This window comes from Struthio camelus, chromosome 4 (genome assembly GCF_040807025.1).
Source record: "Struthio camelus isolate bStrCam1 chromosome 4, bStrCam1.hap1, whole genome shotgun sequence".
In the NCBI taxonomy this organism is placed as follows: Eukaryota; Metazoa; Chordata; class Aves; order Struthioniformes; family Struthionidae; genus Struthio; species Struthio camelus.
Window position 1 is genome coordinate 11213500 of NC_090945.1, and position 22462 is coordinate 11235961.

The 22462-nt window shown below is 44.4% G+C and overlaps 1 protein-coding gene across 7 annotated transcripts in view; it reads left to right on the forward strand.

Moving 5' to 3' along the window:
* The window catches only part of AFF1 (ALF transcription elongation factor 1), a 146610-nt gene that overhangs the window by 105892 nt on the left and 18256 nt on the right, over positions 1 to 22462 (forward strand). For all 7 annotated transcript variants that reach the window (XM_068941445.1, XM_009676527.2, XM_068941446.1 and 4 more), the window contains 9 exons: positions 90 to 134; positions 2876 to 2962; positions 3737 to 3773; positions 4162 to 4213; positions 12937 to 12991; positions 13124 to 13161; positions 14612 to 14771; positions 17486 to 18403; positions 21029 to 21126. In XM_068941445.1, coding sequence (XP_068797546.1) covers positions 90 to 134; positions 2876 to 2962; positions 3737 to 3773; positions 4162 to 4213; positions 12937 to 12991; positions 13124 to 13161; positions 14612 to 14771; positions 17486 to 18403; positions 21029 to 21126 — 1490 coding nt within the window. The remainder of the gene's footprint in view (positions 1 to 89; positions 135 to 2875; positions 2963 to 3736; positions 3774 to 4161; positions 4214 to 12936; positions 12992 to 13123; positions 13162 to 14611; positions 14772 to 17485; positions 18404 to 21028; positions 21127 to 22462) is intronic.

Here is a 22462-nt window from a genome sequence, read left to right on the forward strand (position 1 = left end):
AAGCAACTGTTTGATTGAATGCATGTTTGTCTCATGCCAGTTGGCAGAAGCCAAACAAACTTATGCTTCTTCTCTCCTTTTTGTTGCAGCAAACCTTCCCCAGTGATGTGCATTGTGTTGAAGAAATTTTGAAGGTAGGTGCTCTTCTGAAAAAGCAAGCCTCTGCGTTTTCATGCATTAAAATGGCATGTGGGGAAAAAATTCCAGCTCTGCTTCTGTTCTGTCAGCTGATGCTACAGTTGTTAGAATCAGGTCTTTGGGTATGCTGCAGGGGAGAAGTGAAAATAACAAACAGTTTCAGAAACAGCTGAAGTTATAAGGCCTATCTATCCATCAGAACGTAAATATTGGATCTGGTAAGTCCGAGAGCAAGAGTGACAAGCCATCTGAGGCAGCAGAAGCAGCTGGAGTCGCTCCGTAGTCAAGTGAGCGTGTTGCCATTTTTGAATGCAGAGACTGTGCTTCCTTCAGAGAGGCTGGACTTACTGACCCATCCGTGCTGCCTGTTCCCACCAGTCCCGCGAAGGTGGCCGTGAACGTGAGCGCTCACCTGCGTGCTTCCCCCCCTTCAGCACACAGCGCTGTTGTTGGACTTCCCCTTTGCAGTAATTTCAGTCCCTTTCTACAAAACTAGTCCAGCTCCTTCAAAACTGCCGCTATAAACTTTGATGTGCGTTGGTTGGCTCCGTAAGGAATAGCACAGACTCCCAGTAGCTGGGTCAGAGCACATGGCACCAATGCACTGCACATGGTGTGAAAATGCACTTTTTTTCTTCAAGCCGGTTGAGCTGATACTGAGAAGAGTCCTTTGAGGTCAAGTATTACTTGGAAACACTGAAGTCTTCACTGAGGTGTTTGCTTCCGTGACTCGCTTCCCTCGATGTTCCTTTAGGTTGCAAAATGCCTTTATCGCTCTCGGAAGCGGTTGTTGTGGCAGCGTTTTAGCTGGAAGGTAGTTGCGCACGTGTGTTCACCAGCAGGTGCCTGGCGATTAGCGTGCAGCAGGAACACTCCAGCCAGAAGTACTGCAGCCTTTCGTGTTTTATGGGGCATCCTGTTTTCTTGCCTGTTAGTAATGCATAATGCTGTTTTTATAGCATCGAAGAGGAAGGATGTACAACTGCCTGAAGAGGCATAGTGCACTATGTTTAAGAGTTTCTAGTCCATCCAAGAGATTGCACAGCTATTAAGTGAACTGAAGAATGGGAGGGGAGAAAGGGGAAGACGAGGGTAATGACAACGTGACCAAATGGTTGCATAGCTTAGCTGTGATGAGAGGCCGTTGCTAGTTCTTGCATATAGAAATCCCTGTAGATTGCTCTAACGTGTAGAGCCAAAGGTAGCAACGTGGATTTTTTCCCCTGTAAATCTTCTGGGTTTATTTTATTCCTAAGTTCTTCCCTGAATTGCTAGTTGATAGGGGAAACTGGAGACACTTCTGAGCTTTCATAATTTTGCCCTGATGAAAAAACTGTGTAAATTATGACACAGTAGAGATTTTCACACTTCGGTGTATTTGGTGTAAGAGGTACAAAAAATGCACTTTGCACAGACAGCTTCTTTGTTAAGTTCTCTAAGCCCTCTACCAAGCCATGCCGTGCATGCTCATTGCGAGTTTTGTTCAACATCAGTGTAATTCCTAAATTGGTGAGGTCAGCAAAGTGTCATGTTCCCTTTTTTCTGGAAGATGGCGGGGAATGGTTGTGGTGGCAGCTATGCTGGGTGGTGAGTGCATGTGCTAAGTACAGAGGAGATTCTGGGCTGGGGAGGAAATCGGGACAAAGGTATTCCTGAAAAGGGAGTGAAGGTGGCAGGTCCTGTGAATTCATTTGATCCTCGAAGTGAGTATTACGCTCTTTTGGATTTAAAATTTGGGGATTAAGAGCCAAGAATTCATCCAGTGTGATTTTTACCAAGGTTCTTCTAACTTCCTTGGGGAAGTTGGGAAGCCCCAGCTTCCCTTGAGGCCTTGTCTAGATTAACCCCCAGTAAAGTGTACGTTCAAGACAAAGATCCTTGTCTGGGCTAGACTTTTCGAATACGTTCATTGCAGTGCAAAGCAAGATTTTGGCACGCTCTTCTAGGCTGGGCCATAGTGCCAGAAGAGGCAAGTTGGAAGTTCATCTTACCTGCTGAGCTATATCTCATGCCTCTGGTATTTGTGCCCTGCCTTCACTTGGACTGCGTCTGAGCCCAAGAAGTCAGTACCTGGTAGCGATGGTCGGTGAAAGTAAGGGGATGGAAAGAAGGCAAAAGGATTCCTAAAAAAGTGGTTTGTCAGACGGTCTCTTAGGTTCAAAACTATGTATTGGAACTGTGTCAAAGACATCTCCATTGGTCGCAGGCAAATCCTTGAAACTAGCCGATATTTTAGGTAGAATAATAGAGGGAATGGCACACAGTCAGAGCTCTCTGGCTGACCTCCTCGAGTTATGAAAGGCCTTGCAGAATATTATTGCTGTAATGCGATATAAGAACTTCCGTAACAGGAAAGTCCTGCGCTTTGAAAAACCCAAGAACTACTCATATATGGGCTTTATTTACTTTTCCCTGTATTAGCTATGATAGCTGTAATTCTGAGGCCTAGTCCTGCAAACTCTTAAAATAGATACTTAGCTTTATACAAGCTTCATTTGGATTTCTGTTACTTGGGCGATGCAAGAATACTTGCAGATGAGGGACAAGTAATTCTGTACTCACCGTGTTGGGACTGCTGTTTTGTCAAAGGAAAGCTTTTCAGTGCAGTACAGTCTTTTGTGTTTACTGTTGGGTCTGTAAGGGGTTTTTTTGGTAGATTCATATTAATCTTCTAAACGTAAAACTTCACCTGCATATATCAGTAAAAATATACCTCTTTTTTTCAAATTCTTTCCAGGAAATGACCCACTCATGGCCACCTCCTTTGACAGCTATTCATACACCTAGTACAGCAGAGCCCTCCAAATTTCCGTTTCCATCAAAGGTAAAAAAACAACAACAAAAAAAAAAACTTCTTCGGGGCAAACCTTTTAAGATGTTAGAAGAGAGCTTTCTGGCTTTTGGACGTGTTTTCAGCTAGCTTGCCCTTTTTTCATAAGAAAAAGGCAGTTAGCAGAGATCATCTTTAGAAATGGGATAAATTAAAGCACAATGGGTCTCAAGTTATATAACTGCTGTTTGAAACCCTTTTTTTTACTGAGAAATTGGATCAAATTGTGCTTCTGAGTAATTATTTCCTGAGTGGGTTATATGGCAGTGCAGTTATCATTTACCCTTTTGATAAGTGAGGTTTAGAATTTTAGAGTTGTAACGTGTTTGAGGCAGAGGATTACTTACATATTTGTTAGGATTGTGGGCACCAAATTTAACGGCTTTTCAGAAACCTTTTAAGGAACTCATCTCTGCTGCAGTACCAAAAATATTTTCTTGTCAACACAAGTATCTGCCAAATGTATTAAACAGAAACGTTTGGCAGCTCTTTTTAAAATTTTATTTTTCTTCAAAAGTGAATATGCCACTAATATGCTACCAACATACTTTTAGTGGCAGCAGCAGCATGTATCATTTTATCCGTGTTGAACTATATCAGGCCATCTTAGACTCTTTGGCATTTCAAAGTCAAACTTTGACAAGGTAGACTTTTATTACAGTGAGTAACACGTTGAAAACAAATCATCGTTACGCAACCGTTAAAACAGAACAGGTTTCTTTTGTTCTCAATTTTCACTTTGTCCTTTTTTTTTTTTTTTTTTTAAAGGAGTCCCAGCATGTTGGATCTGTAGCACAGAATCAGAGTAAGTAGAAATCCAAAGAAAAGTCACTGTTAGGTAAAAGAGTTCACAGATAGTTTTGTGAGCGTGTGTTGTATATTATATGTTGGGGAGAACATCAAATGTTTGAACTGATTAAGCAGCCAGGTTTCCTGTGCTTTATTGAAAAAGGATGACTTTGGATAGCACTTAAAAGATTGCGTATATTCATTAAATAGAAAGTAAGGCACCGGTTCAGCAGACAACGAACTGTATTTCATTAAAGAAACGCCATCTGGAACGATGAATAATCTCAATGGCAAATGATTACATCCTCGAAGAGTGACTTTCTAATCTGACACACAAAGACAATAGACTAAAATATGATACAAGTGAGGCAAATAAAAACAATTGATTCATTTTTGGTTTACAGAACAGTATGACGCACCTTCAAAAACGTTGCCTAATTCTCAGCCGAGAACATCGTAAGTAACCAGACTCCGTTTTCATGCTCTATTGTGCAGTTACTTAAAGAAACTGGAATGAATTAAAAATTGGTGTGTTTGATATTTCCAAAGATTAAAGTTTTATCCATCTTATTTTTCTCAGAAAATGTCATTGGAGGGAGTTTTCATCAACAGAAAGGTTATCGTTTTATGATTAGAATGACTGTGTTTAAAAAACTACTATTAATGTACCTGGCTGTGTTTTTTTGCTCTGTTAATCTGTGGCTGCTTCATATTTTGTCACACTTAGCACAGTTTGAACTATTAATAGTGCATTAAACTGACATAAACTGTAAAGGAAACAAAATCTGCTCCATTCTACATTTAAGTTTTGAGGCCTATGAGGATTAGTAAAGCTACAGGTACAAAAATTGTGAAAAGCAGAGGTGAAATTTTAGAGAGATCATATAAGGTACTACCCTCTTGAATCATTTTCTTGATATTGTGCAAGGAAAACTTTCCTGAAAAGTGTTGTTCTTTGTTTTACCTTTATTAAAAGAGAAAAATTGCTGTCTTTCTAACACCCTCAGTTTATATTTCTCTCTCTAAAAATTAAGAAGAATATTTGTGTTAAAACTGATTTTTAAAACCTTGGTTCTCTAATAACGTTAGCCATGTGCAGAGAGGGTGAAGATGAAATTTCTCTAGCTTCTCTGGCACTTTACATATTTCTTCTTTTCCCTAATTGTTTTATGTTTTCTGTGAAAAGCAGGTGACTTATAATTTGAGTCTCAAGATGAGCCTGCTTATGAACTGCTTATGCATGTTTATGTATAATTAGTGCAGCAGTTTTATACAGCACAATTTCAGTTCACGAGTATAGTCTTACTGGCCCATGAAACTATTAAGGCTGAGCGGGACCTGTTTGTGAATGCAACTCGGAGGATGAAAGAAAAATGTAGCTTTTCAGGTGGAGCGGGGAGGAGGAAATGGAAATTGCACCTTCCCCCCCAAAAAACACTGAAAAGCTCTCTTTGCTAGTAGCTTTCTTTTTTTAATTAGGGCACCCTTATTCTTCAGAGCATTTAACCGAAGGAGATGTGCTTTCAGAAGTGTCCTGTCATGCCACCGAAAAAGAGCTAGGTTATAGACTGGAAAATGCTATTTTCTAAACTTTCCAAAATCTTACCGCACTTTGCTGGTGCACAGTAGCCAATGCTTTATATTTCCTCTTGCTCTTGTCGTGGTGTCATAGATGTGATGAGGCTCATTGATAGTAATGGAGCGATTCAGAGTTGCACGGCTCCAGTCCCGTGGAGCACATTGTGAGACTGCGATCTCGGGATCTAGGTGTGCAGGGATTCATTTTGTCCTGGGGAGTTGCTACAAACTGTTCTTTTTGTAGAGGAAGTTGGGGGGCAGCAGCAAGTAGGGGATCTTCAAGGTTTTCAGAAGCTCTTGCTGTAGATTGAACTCTTCCTGCTGAAGGACTTTTGAGTGTAAATCATGGCATAACATTTTGAAAATCATTTTCTTAATGCTTCAGTGTGTAAAGGATTGGCCAGAAAAGACAGGAAAGGAATAATAAACTAATAAATTTCTATTAGAGTGAATCACTTATAAGTTGGTGGAGAAGATTTGTAATGGCAATAAATTACTTGGTACCGTCCTAGTAGGTGAAAGTGGTTATCTATTAATTAGGTTAATTACAGGAATTGCTTGAAAGTAGTTTTGTGTGGGCTGAATTTTAAGCTTTCAAGATTAACCTGACCAGATGGCAGCATTGATAGATTGTGAGCCTTGAATAACAAATATAAATCTTTCTGAGTGTATAAGGCTAAGTGGTCCATATGCAAGGCAATTGCTGAATCATTAAACGCCTATCAGTTAATGTGATGTATAAAGATCTCATGTTACTTCGTACAGTGATATTGTACCATGGAAGACTGCAAACTACCGACTACAGAGATGCACCACTTCTTTTTTTTTTTTTTTTGACTTTTCCACCATCATGAACAATTTAATAAAAGAAAAACTGGAATAGCCGTAAGCAAGAAGGACAGAATCTGGCCATCTCAGTTGAGTTTGTAGGACTTTATGTTCAAGTTCTGTAAGATTTGTTAAGTCTCTTGCAGTGCGGTGCAAAGGCTCGCCAGCTGGCTGGCGCTGAGCAGTCGCTGGCTCCCCTAACGCTTTCCTTTGTTCTTCTGTGCCCCCCAGTCTGCTCCTCTTGAATGATTTCTTGAGATTTTCCTTTCACTGATACAAATACTGGTTTCTCTTGCTCCAGGCTCTGTCTTCCCCCTCAGCCACCCTGCACCGACGATCTTTCTTCTTTGGCTCTTCTGTGGTGTATCTGTGACAGCTGAAATGTCTCCTCCAAACACTGCAAATGGAGACGAGTTCAGAGCATCTGTGTGGAGGCAGGAGCCTGATAATGTTTTTAGATCAGCCAAAGAGGACCAGGGCTGTTCTCTCATTAGATCAATACCGATTTGCTGCTGCAGGAAGGAAGAGTGCCACGCGAGGTCAGGGAACCATGGCGCAGTGAAAGCCACAAGTATCCTGCCCTGACTTTTTGGCCTTGGGAGTAACCTATTCCTGGAGTGCCAACACCATTTTTCATAGATGCAGATTGTGCACTTGCTTAAGCAAATGTTATTGTTGCTCAAGCAACTGATTTTGTTTTCATGGGGAAATTTTTCCTGTCCCCTGCCGCTGCCACCCGAAAAAAACCCTGCAGCGCTTTCATCAGGTGACCTGGCGCCAGAGGCAGAAGAGCCTTTAGCATAGATAAGAAACTTAAAATACTCCTTTCCTAGCCCAAATGGCTGGAATTGTGAAATTGGCCATAGAAATTGGTACCTCCACTAGCGTCCCCTCCACCCTTGGCATCTCAGCGGTGCCTGGAGAAAGGTTGCACAAATGTCCTTTTTGTGCTGAGACAAAGCTCACCCAGGCTTGCTGAAATGGTCCTTAATGTTTCTTAGCTTCCGAGTGAAATGGCTTCTGGCGTGCAGGGCGGGCGTCTCCTGACCAGGCTTTAGAAGCCCCGGGCAGAACTTCCCACAGGATAATTTTGGGTAGCGTCTCCTCGAGACTGGAGACTGCCGTAGGGGACGTTTCCTTTGAGCTAAAAACAAACCCAGTTCCTCTGGGGCTGAACCTGTGGAAGACGCGAGGCAGCTCGAGCGAGGGAGCTGGAGCGTGTTTGCTGCCCTGCGCCTTCCCCCCCCCGGGCTTCGGCTCAGCGACCGCTGCCATCCGCGAGGGGCAGCCGGGAAAGCTGCTTAGCCGGGCCCAGGTGGGCAAGGGGAGGCGGTGGCGGCTGTCTGCCTGCTGAACCCTGCCAGCCCGCTGCGGTCGCTGAACCCCAGTCTTTGCTGCCTTCTCCCAACGGAGAGCGGCACCTATCCCTGAGCAAGTAAGTTCTGGGTGCCCAGCACGCTTGGCGTAAGCGGGAATAGCGACGGGAAGTTGAAGGCAGTGAAAATTCACTGGCGCCTGGCTGCCTTCCCAGACTAGCCCTCCTCGAGCTGTAGCGGGAGCCCGGGGGCCCTGACCCCGTCCTGGAATGCCCAGTGCTAAACGGGCTTGTCCTAACGCTGACTTTCGTTAGCGTTTCAGAGGCAGCCCTCGGCTACTCGCGACCTACCTGTGCCCAATCGACAAAGGCAGTTTGAGCAAGAGGAACACGGTGGTTTAGGTTTATGTCCAAAACGGAATGAAGGGAGATTTGCCCAAAGACTTCCTCTGCGTCTCTTCCTTGAACTCATGTATCTCTTATTTTTCGCTTTGTTTTTGTTTTCGTTTGTACAAGAGGGCTTGCTTTCTTTGCTGTTCAAAACGCACATGACTGCCTGAAAATTCAGCTGCCTAGAGTAGCTCATGTTACAAAGCGTAGTTGACTGAAAACAAACAGCATTTGTGCTGGTTAATTAGAGGTTGAAATCCCTGTGCATGTGTGTGCCCAAATTAAGCATTCAGCTTTAGAGAACATGCAAGGATTTCCCAGCTGGCTTTCATTCTTGAATACAGCCCCTAAGTTAGCACCTGGCTTCACTGGAATGGAAGTGGCCTTTCTTTGAAAAAGGGGAGATGCCAGGCTCAGCCTTGGTAATGCGTCTTTAACCCGGCTGGCAGAGAGGGACCAGCTTGTGCTTTCCGTGGGGCTGTTTGTCTGGCGAGCTGTATTAATTTTAGAATTGCTTCTCTCCCTTCTTAATAGATTTGCAGCGAGATTGATGGTGTATACATAAGCTGCAAGTCCTGCAAATGAACACTTGGCGTTTATTAACTCTTGCGCTAATTAAAGCATTAAAATTATTAAAGCAGGTTTATTTTCTTTGCCAAGGCTCTTCAACAGTTTGTTGAAGCCTTAATTTTGGGAAACTGGCTTTGTTTATCCGTGCGAAAGTATGACTCACTTGAAGCTTTAGTGTCCTTTCTTGGTCCTGAATTGAACAGCTTAAGAAGTTGCAATGTTCTTGCACTCTGGTGCTTTTTATCGGCCAACAGCTCAGGTGAAAAAGGCATTCCTTTTGATTACAAACAATTGAGTCGCATTTAAAACAAAATCTACGTTGGGTTTCCTTGCATCACCCTCGCAGCTCTAAAGAAAGTGAATCTGTAGCCCAGAATTTTTACAACAAAGCAAAACGGAACCAGAAGAAAGTGCTCAAAACATTTTTAGGATTTTTTGGCGTCACTTGGACGGTTGTTTAAATTAATGGGCAGACTGGGATCTGGGCCTTGCAGTCAGTAACGCGTTGTCAAGTGCTCTGCTTCTAGGTGGCCCCAAGGCTACGGTCATTACCACCTCTGAAGGAGTACCTCCCTCAGAGGGTCTGAATCAAAGAGTCCATTGAGATCCCCGCGGACCTGTGGGGAGACTGCCGAGAAGCGTGGACCTGTCTCGGTGGAACGGCTCTGAGCGTCAGCGTTAGCCCACGAGCGAAGGCAGCGTGTATAGGATTGCTGCAGACTGTATGCCGTTTGCCTTCTGTAGGTAATTCAGGAAACGGGGCGTTCCAAGGTGGTGTCTCTTAGCACCTGCCTTTACTGCGTGCTCTAAAAGAAGAGGCAAAAGGTGATTTCCGCAGCGAAGATGCGTGCGAAAACGAGGCTGTGTAGGCTGGGAGATGGGAGACGATAGCCACAGGGGAACGGCACAGTCGAATGCCGGGACAAAGAATGCCTGTAGCTCGCTGAGCGCCTGGTCCGAGAGAGCCCGCGGGGCACGGAGAGCGCTTTGTGCGGCAGTAGGATTTAATCGAGGGCTGTAGGGTCGGCACCTTCCCTGGAGGCAGTGCCTGCACAAGGAGGCTGGCTTTGTCCTGGTGGGCAGAGCAGACCTTCTGCGGTTTCTGTAGGCTGTCTTGCTCCATGTACGAGAGCGTTGATCCAAACCTCGATCTCCAGTAAACTCTGACTCATATGGGAATCTTGTAGAAACGTATACTTTTGAAGCCTTTTTTTTTTTTTTCTTTTTTCCTTGGACTGTGCTGTAGCTGCTGCGTGAGCATGTTTCAACAAAACACTTAGTAATTGGAAAAATAACCTCAATAAGGATTTATTACGCTGCTGGTGGTAAAGTGCAAGTAGTTATCCCTCTCCTTTGGAGGGAAGGGAAGACAAAGGCACTTGCATTTGACTCCCAGTTATTATTTTGGTACCGTGACATAAGTCACCTTTGCATTTTGTCCCAAGTTTTGAGGGGCTTATAACTTCAAAATAAAATGCATGCAGAAGAGCGTTGCTATCTAGTCAGTCTCTTGGCAGTTTCCAGGCCAACCTTGTCTCCTTTGGAAAGGAAATGTGCCAAAGCGTTACATCCTACAAAAAAAGGATGCAACATCGAGCAAATTTGTATTAACGTTTTAAATAAAAGGATTAGATGAAAATATATATATATATATATTTTTTTTTTTTTGTAAGGAAGAAAGCGTCTCTATTTTTTTGGTCTTCCAAACGGAGAACCTTAAAGTGCAATGAACAGTGAGCAAATACGAAAGAGCTTACTTTCAGGCACAGTAACGTTCAAGCCCGTCACTTAAACAAACGTTTAAAAAGAAAAGGGAAATCTAAACAGGCAACATAAGTAATAACGGATTAAATTGGACAGTTGAAGTTCGTTGGCTTAACAATACAAGATGAGAGGGGTGACAGCGATGTAGTGAATGGAGCAGCGTTTGAGCGTTGTTTTTCCAAAAGACTAGAGATTCGGGACGTTCTCATTAGTGGACATTCGGTTGCAGGCACCAATTCCTGATTTTCATAGCAAGGATCTACAGCGCTTCCTAAAATCAAGGTCTTTAAAAGCAACAACAACTTGTAGGTATCGGAAGCTGTCCTTTCAGAGGGTTCTAGTGTTACTATTTTAAATGCTCTTCTTCTGTAGAGGCATCCACAGTAACATACATACTTTATGAAAGAAGGAAGTAGAGAACTGCCTAGTTCAGAACGGTTCGCACTGGAGTAGGTAGTAGTGCGGGTGCCGGAGCCTGCTCGCAGGTCTGCCCCTGCGCAGAGCAGTGCTAGCTGTGCAGCGCCAGTGTGAAGGAGGCACGTTTCGCAGGGATTTGTCTGCCTGCGGACAAGGGATGGATTTCACGGGCCGCAAGCATGCTCTCGTAGTCAACCAGTCCAGCTTGATTTCTCTCTTGTCGTTTCTGGCATGTGAGCGTAGGTGGGTGTCGAGTTCCCTGCACAGCTCCGTTTCGGTTTCGTCATCTTGCTTTAGGGGAGGTTGAGGTGCCCTAGCAAGCAGGTGCTTTACCTTCTGTATGAGCACAAGTCTCTTGGAGGGTTTTCTGTTTACAGCTCTCAAGTAGCAGGAAATAACTAACTGTATTTTCCATTGCTTTAAGGGGGCTGTGCTCTGTCCTGAGATAGTGGAGGAGGAGGGTTTGCTAGTCATGTTGAAAGGATAGAAAGGAAATCAACATAAAAGAGGCAACAAAATAAACCTTCTGAATAATTGCTCGAGTCTATTCTCTGTTCATTCTGTATGTGTAATTTCCATTAGCACTAATAGGAATGACGTGGCTTTCTGTTTTAAAGGGAAGATAGAGCCTTTCTTTTGAATTATGGCCCTTCAACTTGGTGCTTGGAAAGCCTAATGGGTACTGAGAGAGAGCCTAAGTTGCTGTTCAATCCTGAGCACCAATTACTGACTGCTAAAATAGATGTTATCCCTTGACCAACAAGCCAATTGCTCTTACAATTAAATTTGGATTTGGGATTCCTTGCTCCTGTGTGTGGAGTTGTTGTTCACTGTGAGACCGTTGCCAGCTTTGACACCAGACGTGGTCATTTTTCAGTGAAAGCATCGCCTTGGGCTTTAACTGCTTTGGTATGAGTGTAAAATCATTTGTCTAATTAGTGGGGATAGTGGCTAAATAGGGGAAACGCTGCCTTTTTATTCAAGGCTTTTACTACTCTGTTGTCACAGAATCATAAAAGCGAATGGCTTGAATTCATTAGAGGTGACCTGCAGAGCTGTGAATCTTTTTCGCTTTGTTCACAACATGAAATGAAGGCTTGAAAGAGTTTGAGGTTTTTCTGGTTTGTTTGGTTTTTATTTTGCTAATAAGCATCAAGAACGCTAACTCTCTTTCTCCCCACTTCTGCTGGGCGATGTGGTTTCCTGGGGATTTTTCATATTTGTTCTCTTGCAATAAAAGGTGTTGTTATGAAAGGCTGGAGGCTGATTCTTCTTTTGGGGCATAAGAAGAATTTCTCAGAGAGTCATTAGTTCAAACTGAGGTTGGAATAAACTGAGCTTTGGCCTGAATAGTTAAAAACCCTGTCCCGGCTCCCAAGGTTTTTGTCTCATTTTTTGAAACGTCACTTGTATAGTTCTCTGGATTGAGTGCTTGATCTCAAGATAGTTTTGAAATTTGAATTGCTGGGCTTTTAAATTAGCAAGAGATACGCTTGTCTGCTTTCAGTCTTCTTTTGGGATACCTGAATATTTCCTAAAGAAGAGGATAACAATCCAGGTCTTTCCCCAGACATCCCTCCTCCTCCAGCCTTTTGAGGGCCTCAGTAGTGCAGTGAAATTGGAAGCAGTAATTATCCCCTGCAGACCTCACGACTCAGTTATGCCTTTGGAAACATTTGCAGGCAGCCTGCTCTCTACTCAAGTGATATTAAAATAGAGTTTGTGCCTCACCATTCTGAAATTGCATTGCATATTTGAAATGCTGGATGTTATGGGTCACTGCCAGGTGTGGAGGAGCATCAAGTTCATTGTGTAGAGCAGGAGTAGGAGATGGTCTTCACCTCGGTGCTTCCTTAGGTGCGTGTGAGTGGGAACCCCTGTGCCAGGAGAAATATTTGCAGGCCAGGACGAACAGTGAGCCTGGAAACGCACGGCTCCTGGTGCAGGCACAGCGCGCTCTGTCCCTCGGGGTGCTCCCAGGGCGCTCGTCTCTCGCTGTATCAGAACTGGACCTTTTCCAGCCAGCTCTGCTGCTGTCTTGCAAAGGAACCTTTGTGGAGGAGCATCCCCCTCCCTGGACTTCATTTCTGAAGGGCCAGTGGTACTGACCTCCTTTGCAAAGCGCCCTGAGATTAGGTGGAAAGCACAGTAAAAGGCCTAGGGTCTATTTTATCGTTTTATCATCCGTTCAAGTATGAGAGAATTTAGCGATAAAGCCTGCTGCGCGTTCAAAAAGAAAGTGGGAGGTCGGTTCAGTATCTGCTGCTTGAAAACGTGTGTGCCTTGGCTGATTTTTATCTTTTGGTTGTCTTTTCAGAATGCTCCAGGACGACCTTCAGCTCAGTGATAGCGAAGACAGTGGTGATGACCAAGTCAGTTTTAGCTGTTTTATATACTGCGCACACAGACATCCCTTTAAATGATCATGACCTAAGTCTGTTGTTCCGAGCTCCTTACGCTAACCTTTCCTTCCCCTCTGCTCTCTGTTTTTGTGAACAAAACAGGTTGTTGAAAAGCCACCTTCTTCATTTGCTCCTCCAAGGTACAGGTTTGTTCCAAAACTGCTAGCTAGACCAAATAAGAAGGGAAAACAAAACTGCCTTTTATACATAGGAGTAGTTGGGAAAAAGGTGCCTCATTTCTGTAATAGATACAGCTTTGATTTCTAGTTGCCTGAGTTTTCTGTTGAAAATTGGCTTTCGTTGTGTGGGGCTTTACTGAAAGCTTCAGCTAGAAATAAATAGACCAGGCATGCTGGATTTTGCCTTTGAACCAGAAGTTATTTCTCCAGCCATTCACTTTTCCTCGCTCCCCTCATCCCTTGCCCCAGTGTATGTACAGATCACACTGGAGCTGATGGGATGCTTAGTTATAACAGTGATGTCTAAGATGTGAGTCCGGTTTTAAATCAGAAGGAAGCCAGAAACAGCCATGGAGGTGAAGAACAGAAAAAAGGAGCTAGGCTCGTTCAGGCTTCTTCAGCTTCTCCTGGCACGTCAGGGGATTGTATACAGCTTCTGCCACATATTGTTAGTCACAGGCAATATTCAAGGTTAGACTGAACAGGCATGCCACCCGCATTAGAGGGAGAGGGGTGGGGAAGCCCAAAACGTTTTCTAAAGAGGAACACTTAAGTACAGAGCACATTTTTGGCTTGATGACTGTATTCTTCAAGCACCAGGTAATGGTCTACAAAGTCAGACTTGCACAAGGGCATGCTGAATCTTGGTGGGATCTGTCGCCTCTGGGAAAGCTCTTGAAATAGAGTGTTCTCGCCGTGCGAGTCTGAATCAGCAAGGAGCTTGCCTCCATATCTTGGCATACGCAGTGACGTTGACATGGGAAACGGTTTTCAAAATCAGAAATCAGCGTTTTGACTTAAGCCCATAACAAAAACAATAAAAAAGAAAAGAAATTGTGCATAAAAGTCATAGCTCTGCCTCATTTTCATCCAGTCCAATTTGTCAGTGCATCGGGAAACTAACTTTTGAGTTAGGCTGGATGTTGCAAAAAGTGCTGCTGCTTGAGATGGCAGTTAATGAACAGTTACAGCACCCTTGCCAAGAAACATGGCTGAGGAAGTGAAAATTTAAAGGGGAAAGTGCAATAAAGAGAAATGTATGTCTCTCTCCTGTTAGCATTTATTTGGTAGTTTTTCTGTTGAGGGTTGGGGCTTGCAGAAGAACACTTGTTAATTTTTATTTTTTTTTTACGCTTTTGTTGGCTAAATGCAGTTTCATCCTGTAGCAGCGACATCCTGCTTGTGTGTTCATTTAACTAGGTTGAGGGTGAAGGACTTATTTCCAGGGGGTTTTTTGGTACAGTGCTTTATCTTTGAATACGGCATTGTATTCCTTTGGCCTTCTTCCCTTTTCTCCCAGAGTCAAAACATGAGGTTTCAGTCTTATTTCTGAACGCTGCCATGTCAATATCATAAATAAGTAACCCTCACCCATGCTGCTTTCTAATTTTATCTCATGATGGCCTTGCAGTGCTGCGCAGTCACAGCCTGAGAGTGTGGCATCAGCACATTCCAGCAGTCCGGCGTCAGGGAGCACCAGTGACTCAGACAGCTCGTCAGACTCGGAGACGGAGAGCAGCTCAAGTGACAGCGAAGAAGCAAACGACCCTCCGAGACCGCCAGCCCCTGAGGTGAATGCGAATAAAACGCGGAGGCTGCTTAATGCAGCCTGTTGCCTCAGGCTTCCCACTGGCTGGATGTGGTCAGGATAGTAGACCTGAAATACCATCGTCATTCAGGTGTCCCCTTCGAGTCTTTGCCGCTTCATCCAACTTTTCTTGCCCTTTGCTTCACTTCTAGAGTTTGTCTATTAAATAACCCTTAGTAACAGTATAATTAGACTTTTAAGTGCCTGGCCTCGAAGTGTGTTCTCCCTTCTCTTTTGGCATCGTTGGCTAGCCTTCCTGGAGGAGTTAGCGCCTTCACTGGGAAGGCGCAGGCAAAGCACAGATGGGAAGCACAGCTTGTCTTGTGTGTTGAGGGCCCACCTGCAGTTTTCCTGGGTGCCAAGGCTGTGGGCTGCTTCAGGGTGAGACCAATTTCCTGCTATCCTAAGTGAAGCTGCTGCCTCCCTGCAGCTCCTGTGCGAGTGACAAGTTCAGCTTCTCTCAGATCACAGCTGAAGTGATCAGACCTGCAGCAAAGTCTGGAATGTGCTTAGACTTGCTTCTGTTGAGTTTGGCTCAGATACTGCTGTACTGGCATTTCTGAGGCTTTTGGGGGGAAAAGCAGACAAACAGGACTTAGTGCTTCAAAGTTTCATAATTGAGACCATGCATCTTTTTAAAATCGGCTGCAGAAGTGTTGGTGTCCCATGGTGTGAAAGAGATCCTCCGACTTGCAAAACGTTCACGGGCCAATAGGAAGTGCACAGTTGTATCCTGTGGACCATAGCTAATGTAAACCAATCCACTGGCGGTTCTGAGATACTCTCACAAAGCCCAGAAACCTCTTCATTTATTTCTCCTTCCTCCAACCATCTTTCCTTTCTTGTAACTTAGAAGCACATGAGCAGGGAGACTTTTATGTGCAGAAAACATTGCAGAAACTTTGAGAAAATATATCTTCATCTCACGTCTAATACACTTTCACGTCCAGCAGTTCAGTTACAGACTTTGTCTTGTGCAGTATGAGTGTCTTGGGAAGGAAAGAGATGTTATACTTCTCTCCTTTCACCAAAACATGCCTGTTTTGTCCAGAAATTAGTAGATTAGAAGCTCCTTCTCAGCCTCTTGAAGTCCTAGCTATTTTCCAGTGACTATTTTATCCCTTTTTATTCAGTAAACTGTTCATTCATGTTGCACAAGGAGTAAGCTAATGTACATGGCCTGTTTGTATATAGGCAGTTCTTCACGGACAAGAGCAAAGACTTTAAGACCTATGGGTAGTATTTTTTTTCGTTTTTGATACTGTCTCTTACTTTACTTTGTGTTCAGAAAACCTGATGAAACCTGTATAAAAGTGTATATCAGAAACAAGATAAATGATAATAGGAGAAGTGTTAGGAAAGGATCAGAGTATGCCACTGTCTGATAACTGCTTTCTAAACTGCAATTTAATAAGTCATTTGGGCGTGTTTATAGTGCCTAACAAAGGCAAAAAAAAAAAAAAAGAAAGGAAAGAAAGGAAGAAAAGAAAAGCTGCTCCTGAGTTGCTAACAAGTTATAATTCTAATAAAAACAAGGCAGATTTTTCATCTGAAAACAGCAATGGAATTTGTGGGTTAATTTTACTTACGAACCCATGGTAAAACTAAACCCTGTGTTTTAAATCAGGTACCCAGCCTAAGTCACCCGAACACAGTCAAGCACGTGTTTTTTTGGTCTTGAAGACATACCTTGTTTACCAACATGTTCCACAGCACAAAGCAGAGTTCAGTCTGGATGGAGAAGGAAATCAAGGCAGAAGGAATTAAAAAGTCTTGAAAATCTTTTAACGTGCTAGGCTTTCTCTTTTCTGGTGTTCAGAGTTGTGGCAGGAGAGAAGTGGTAAAGGTTGGGAGTGTAACTATGCTCTGATGATTCCCAGATAGTAGGATATACGTTTGAGCGATGTTGACGAATCTGCAAGATTTTCAGAACGAGACAATAATGCCCCTAATTGCAGCTTCTGATGTCTGTTTTAGGGTTAGTTGGTTTTGCTTTTTTCCTAATTTATGAGACTAGTTTTTCATTAGGCAGGGTTCTAGCAACCAATTTCAGCCTCTGACTGTGATTTCAGAGGCTTTGAAAGCTTGATCATATCTCATGCCTTGCTTGTCCCAGAGGCATGCAAGTGTTGGATTGCTCAGGCAGAGAACTCACAAGGAGCTGGACCTGGTGTGTTAGCCATATAATTTCTTTAGGTAACTGCTTAAATCACAGGAGCCTGATAGCCTACCTGTAAGACTTGGACCAGATGGGGCAGCTATTGCTCAATCATGAGAGGAGTGCTCTGTGAAAATCACTTTCCAAAAGAACGGTGAGGACACCAGCTAGTTCCAGTTTTGCACTTTGCTGCTTTTTTGTGTGTTGTCTGCTGTGTGAGGATGTTCCTTTTTGGTGCAGAGCAAACCAGGACCAGGCTTTCATGTACACTCATCTCACTGAGTTATAGGTAGGGCTAACAGAGAGCCAGGAATTCTGTGTGACATGTTTGACGGATCCTGTGCAAAAATGGAGTGTGTGTTTCTGAGTTAAGTGTTCATTTGCACACGCTAGAGTATCCCTGGTTTCTCATGGTCTTTCACTTCCAAGGCCTTTTAACAATAAGGGAAATTTTCCTGAATTCTGATAACTTGTGCTAGGATCAAAATAGCCCGTGAAGATGTCAATCTTACATCCTTCCTTTCTCTTTTTGTCTGTAGCCTGATCCACCAACTTCTAATAAGTGGCAGCTCGACAACTGGCTAACTAAGGTGAACCCGCCAGCAGTGCCAACTGAGAGTCTCAGAGAAATTGCCCATGCAGATGGACACGAGGAGAACAAGGAACAGGGAAAGAGTGTCAGCAGCAATTCCTCTCATGAGCGGCCCGAACCAAAAGAGTCTCATCCCAAGAACTCTAGCCGAACAGCCAGGGCTCCTCAGGATGTTCATCTTCCGAGCAAACGAAACTGCCAGAAGTCTCCTGTGCGTACTGAGGAGCCCTCACAGAGGCAGACTGTTGGGATCAAAAGGCCCAGCAAGGTCCCCGTGCTTGAGGGGCCCAAAGGAGGCCTGAAGGTGGAAAGTGAACCTGGTCCATACGAGGTTAAAGACCAGTCTTCCAGAGACAAGCCAAAAGTAAAAACGAAAGGGAGGCCAAAATCCAGTGATAAAAAAGAACTGAAACCAACACTGCAAGAGCCCTCTGAGAACAGAAAGCACAAGAGCTCACATCAAGCCAACTCCAAGTCCCTGTTGGACCCTAAGCCTGTGAGAGACGTTTTGACTGGCAATGCCCAAGAGCATCTCACTCTCAGTCCCCTCACCCAAAGCCAGGGCACAACCCCCACCAGGACTAGCGGCAATAAGTCTGCCGTTGTGGTCAGAGAGGATTTTCACAAAGACAAGTTTCCTTTGCCTATTAGGGAGAAGAAGTTGCTATCGCCTGTGAGGGACCTCCCAGTCCCTCACAGCCTTGTGGTTAAAATTGAGCTCTCTCTCCTGTCAAGGATTCCTCAGCCCCCCGGGAAAGGCAGTCGCCAGAAAAAAGCAGAGGCTAAAGAGCTCCTTGGTGCAAGGAAGCAAGACTTGGAGAGGAAAAGCACAGACACTCCTGACAAGTCCTTCAAAAAGAGGAAGGTGAGAGGTCAACAGAGAAGAGAAGTGGGTTTTTGCAAGGACCAGAGCTTTGTTTAGTGAATGTGGAGCTGTTTGGAAAACTAACATTTGGAGTTTTTCTCCTTCATAGGTTTGGAGCGGGCCCATTATCTTCCTCAAATAGAAGTGTTATCAAACTTTTAACTGAAATATATCAAAACATTGCATAGAGGTTCCTTACTAATCACAAACCCACTGCTGAGTGAATGAAAAGTGCCATGAGGTGTTCAACAAATGGTCTGGTGTTTTCAAACAATTTTTGCTTTGTTTTCTTATAAAACCAGTGTTCTCAGACCAGAAAATCCCAACCCTCTTTTGCTGGAGGAGCTTTCAGCAGGCCCAGCCAGCATACGGCCTTTTGGCCCTTTGGTAGCGTTCTTTGGTTTCTGCTTTCAACCCAAGCAGAGCTTGGGAGTGCTGCAGTGCCTTCTGCCCCCTGTACCCCCTCCTAAAAACGGTGTGGTATCTGAAGTGCCTCCTAAGCTGTGCATTTATCTGCAGTGTCCATTTAACGCGTGTTGCAGGAAGGTGCCTTGCTTGCTGTTTGTGGAGGTGCCCAGAGAGAGAGCTGTCCCAGGTCACCAGTCTGCTGCTTTCAGTTGTGTCTGTGTATGTGCATTCGGCCACCTTTGGCTGTAGAAGCTCAGTCTGAGCAATACAGTCTTTTCTGGCATGGAGTCATTTATTTCTGTTAAACGATTGCAATCGCTTATTTACGGAGAGAAAGAGGAATGAATTACACAGGTGTGGACTGTGTGAATGCTAGGTGTGATGCTGGTAGCCTCATGCCTTTTGTTTTTCATTAAATGCAGACTTTTGACTGAACTAGGCTTACTGATGATAAAAACTGTAACTAAGCCCTACCTTGGATCTCAGTACTGGGATAAATATATAGAAGGCTGCTTTGATCTTCCCTGAAGCTGCTGTGGAGCTAGCAGAGAAGCTAATGCTTAAAGATGTGCCTCTCTCTAGTACGGGGCTTTCCAGAGGTCCTTTTAGAGTCCTTCAACTATAATGGTCGCCTTCCCCTCGAACTATAAGACTGCCCCTTCTCGTTCGGCACAGTAGTTGTTGAGGCGTTGTTTTTGACGGCCCGCTCCCAAAGGGCACGGTGAGTATACTCCCGGCCAGCCGGTCCCTTCACGCAGACAGTTTGTTGCAGGCCTGGTGCTGAACAGTTACCACGCACGTATTCACCGTGGACGTTTCAGGGCCTGCATGCCTTTTTGGTTCGCCCTCAAGGAGTAAGCGGCTTGCAATTAGTGGGAGAGTAACCTTGATTCTTGAGCTGGTTTCATTAAATCTTGGCACCGTCTAAGGTTCCCTTGCTTGTAGGGGAGAGCTGGGAACAGCGGGGAAACAGTGAAGGAACCTGAGAGACCCCAGCAGTCTCTGTCGGGTAGAGGAGCTGGAGAAGGGTAAACAGGCAGTAAATCTGTCGCTTCTCCTGTTGGCGTCTCCGAGACCAAAGAGAGTTGTTGTTTGACGCTAGGCACGTCTTGCCTTGCAGCCTGAGCGTCTGGTCATCTCAGAGCCCCGCCGTCTGCGTTACGGCAGCGTGCTTCAGCGTCCTTGGAGGCTCGGGCAGCTAGGTCAGGCACAGCTGTGCCGTACGGGGGGCTGCACATGAGAAACCGTTCGAGGGCTTGTGTGGGCTCTGGAGCCTTGCCCTGCTCCCGCGGCCAGAGGTGGGCTCTGCTCCGTACGTGGCCACCCGTTTCAGTCGCGGCCACATCAGCCTGGATGCCCCCTCGGGAGAGGGAGGGAGAGCAAGTCCTTGAGCGCCTTTGGCTGGCAGCGCACCGTTTACGGGGAGAGCTGGTTGAATAGCTCAGTTCCTTTTTGCAATTTTTGTCTTGTAGTAAATAATTGGGAAATTTTTCATTCAGGTGAGCCGATGGTTTGGCGACACACGCTTTGTATTGTAAGATCTGTGGAACGTACTACAAAAATGGTTATTGCCACTCTGCCTCGGTGGCTCTTGCTGTTCCAAAGGACAGTATATAGACAGAGTATACAGACGGCAATTTTAACTGACTTTTTAAAATTTCGCCCTATGTCTGGTTCTCGTTAATAACAAACAAAAAACCCACACGTCTTGGGAATCTTATGAGCGGTTTAACTCTTGAGCGAATGCTGCTTTTTCCTTTCCTTTTGACAAACAATGTATATCACAAAACACAATTGCTGGCTGTTCATGACTGCGCCAGAAGGAATTTTAATACATCTCAGTCTTCTGTGTGATTCATGTGCGCTAGAGGAAAAAAACCACCAAGAGCAGATAAGGAAATGCTTACTCTCAACAATGTAAGTACCATTATGTTGGACAGTTAGCAAGGAGAGGTTTAGCACTTTCATTCCATCCACCCCAAAATAATTAATCTGTCCAAGCAAAAGTAGATACAATGTCATGTCAGGATACTTGTAGGTGAACCTGAAATTTATGTCCACTGTGCGCAGGGTTTCCACTTTGTCAGTTCCAATATCTTTCTGTTTCCTTTTTTTTTTTTTTTTTTTTTAACATAAATCAGTCACACTTAGCTATGTTGGTCTGTGCTTTGCATGAACTTGCAGAGACTAAGTGATCCTTTTTTTTTTTTCTCTTAGAGGGAAATGGAGAAGGAGATGGATAGGAAGAAAATGAAATCAGACAAAGAAACCAAATCATTGCAGTCTTCAACTCACAAAGACTCCAGTAAATTGAAGTGAGTATACAGTGGTGGGATGCCAGAAAGGTGTGTAAAAGTGAGCCTTTTTTTAAAAGGTTAAGGAACTGTATCTCCTATTCTTCTTATACTTGTGAGTTTACTTAATGTAAAGTGCTTTCTGAAACTTAACCTGCTGCAAATGTATCTTTGTGTCCTGGAACCATGTGTCTGATGAGATGCAATTTATTTGCCATTTTTATTTGTTGCAGATGTGCAATTATACATGGTGTCACCTACCGTCCTCCCCCTTTTGAATGCTGAGGATTACCATTTGAATCATTCAAGCCCGGGCTGATGTTTTAGCGCCTAGTCCTCCTCCCATGCTTGTTTTATGCTTCTATAAAACCACGGAATGTGGTGGCATTTGTCTTGCTTTATAGTAGTTGAGACCAGAATGAAGGCATTATCATTTTAAACAGAAACTTGTCCATCCGGCTCCTTAGGCTGCTGTGTGCTCTGCTCCACGCGTTACCCGTAGCTCGGGAAATCCTTTTCTGTTGTGAGAAATTTTGTTGCCAGTTCAGTGCACAGTGCTTTTCCCTTCTGAGCTGGTACCGAACCAGTGTCACTGCTATCTTTAAGATACGATGCAGGAAAAGAAACGCGTGCACAAAGGTGGTTGTGTTGAGCATACTGTTCTAGTTGCAGCCCCTGTGGAAGGCTGCCTGCCTGCTGGGAGGCAGTAGTCCTTTCCCCTTCTTAAAACTACAGAGTTAATCTGCTGTCAGTAGTTGCTTGCTATAGATTATCTGCGAAGTGGCAGCAGTTTTTCTGTGGAAGCAGTGAATGCTTCCACATTGCGCAGTAGTTTAGGGGCTCGAGGGGATGGCGAGAGAACATTTTTTGTTTCTCCCTGCTGTGTTTTCCTCCTTTCGGGCTTCTGCTGTCCCAACTGTTTTGTGGGAGTTTGTGCTCGCTTGCTGCGTAGGAAGCAGCAGAGAGCTTTTCATCAGATTCATGGCACTTCACAAACGTTTGAAGCTCTCCGCGTCTTTGTAAGGTGAGAAGGTATTGTGAGCACATTTTGCACGTGGGGGAGCCGAGGTGCAGAGAATTTAAGTTGCTTGCTCAGACGCCCATTGGAAGCAGGGGATAGAGCCGCAAGCGTAGCCCAGAAGCCCTGAGTCTCGTTCCCGGCGCTGAGCGCTAGTGTGCACAGCAGAGGGAATTCTGGCAGCCTCTTCACTTTTCTGCGCAGAGAAAAATATTGTACTAAGCGCAACTAGATGTCTGTAAATTTTGGTTTGGCAGTCGTGGCTGTTTTGTTAATTGGAAAGGTCTTGCTGAAAGGAAAACGTTAGATGTTAATGCTGATACCGTCTGCTCCGTCAGC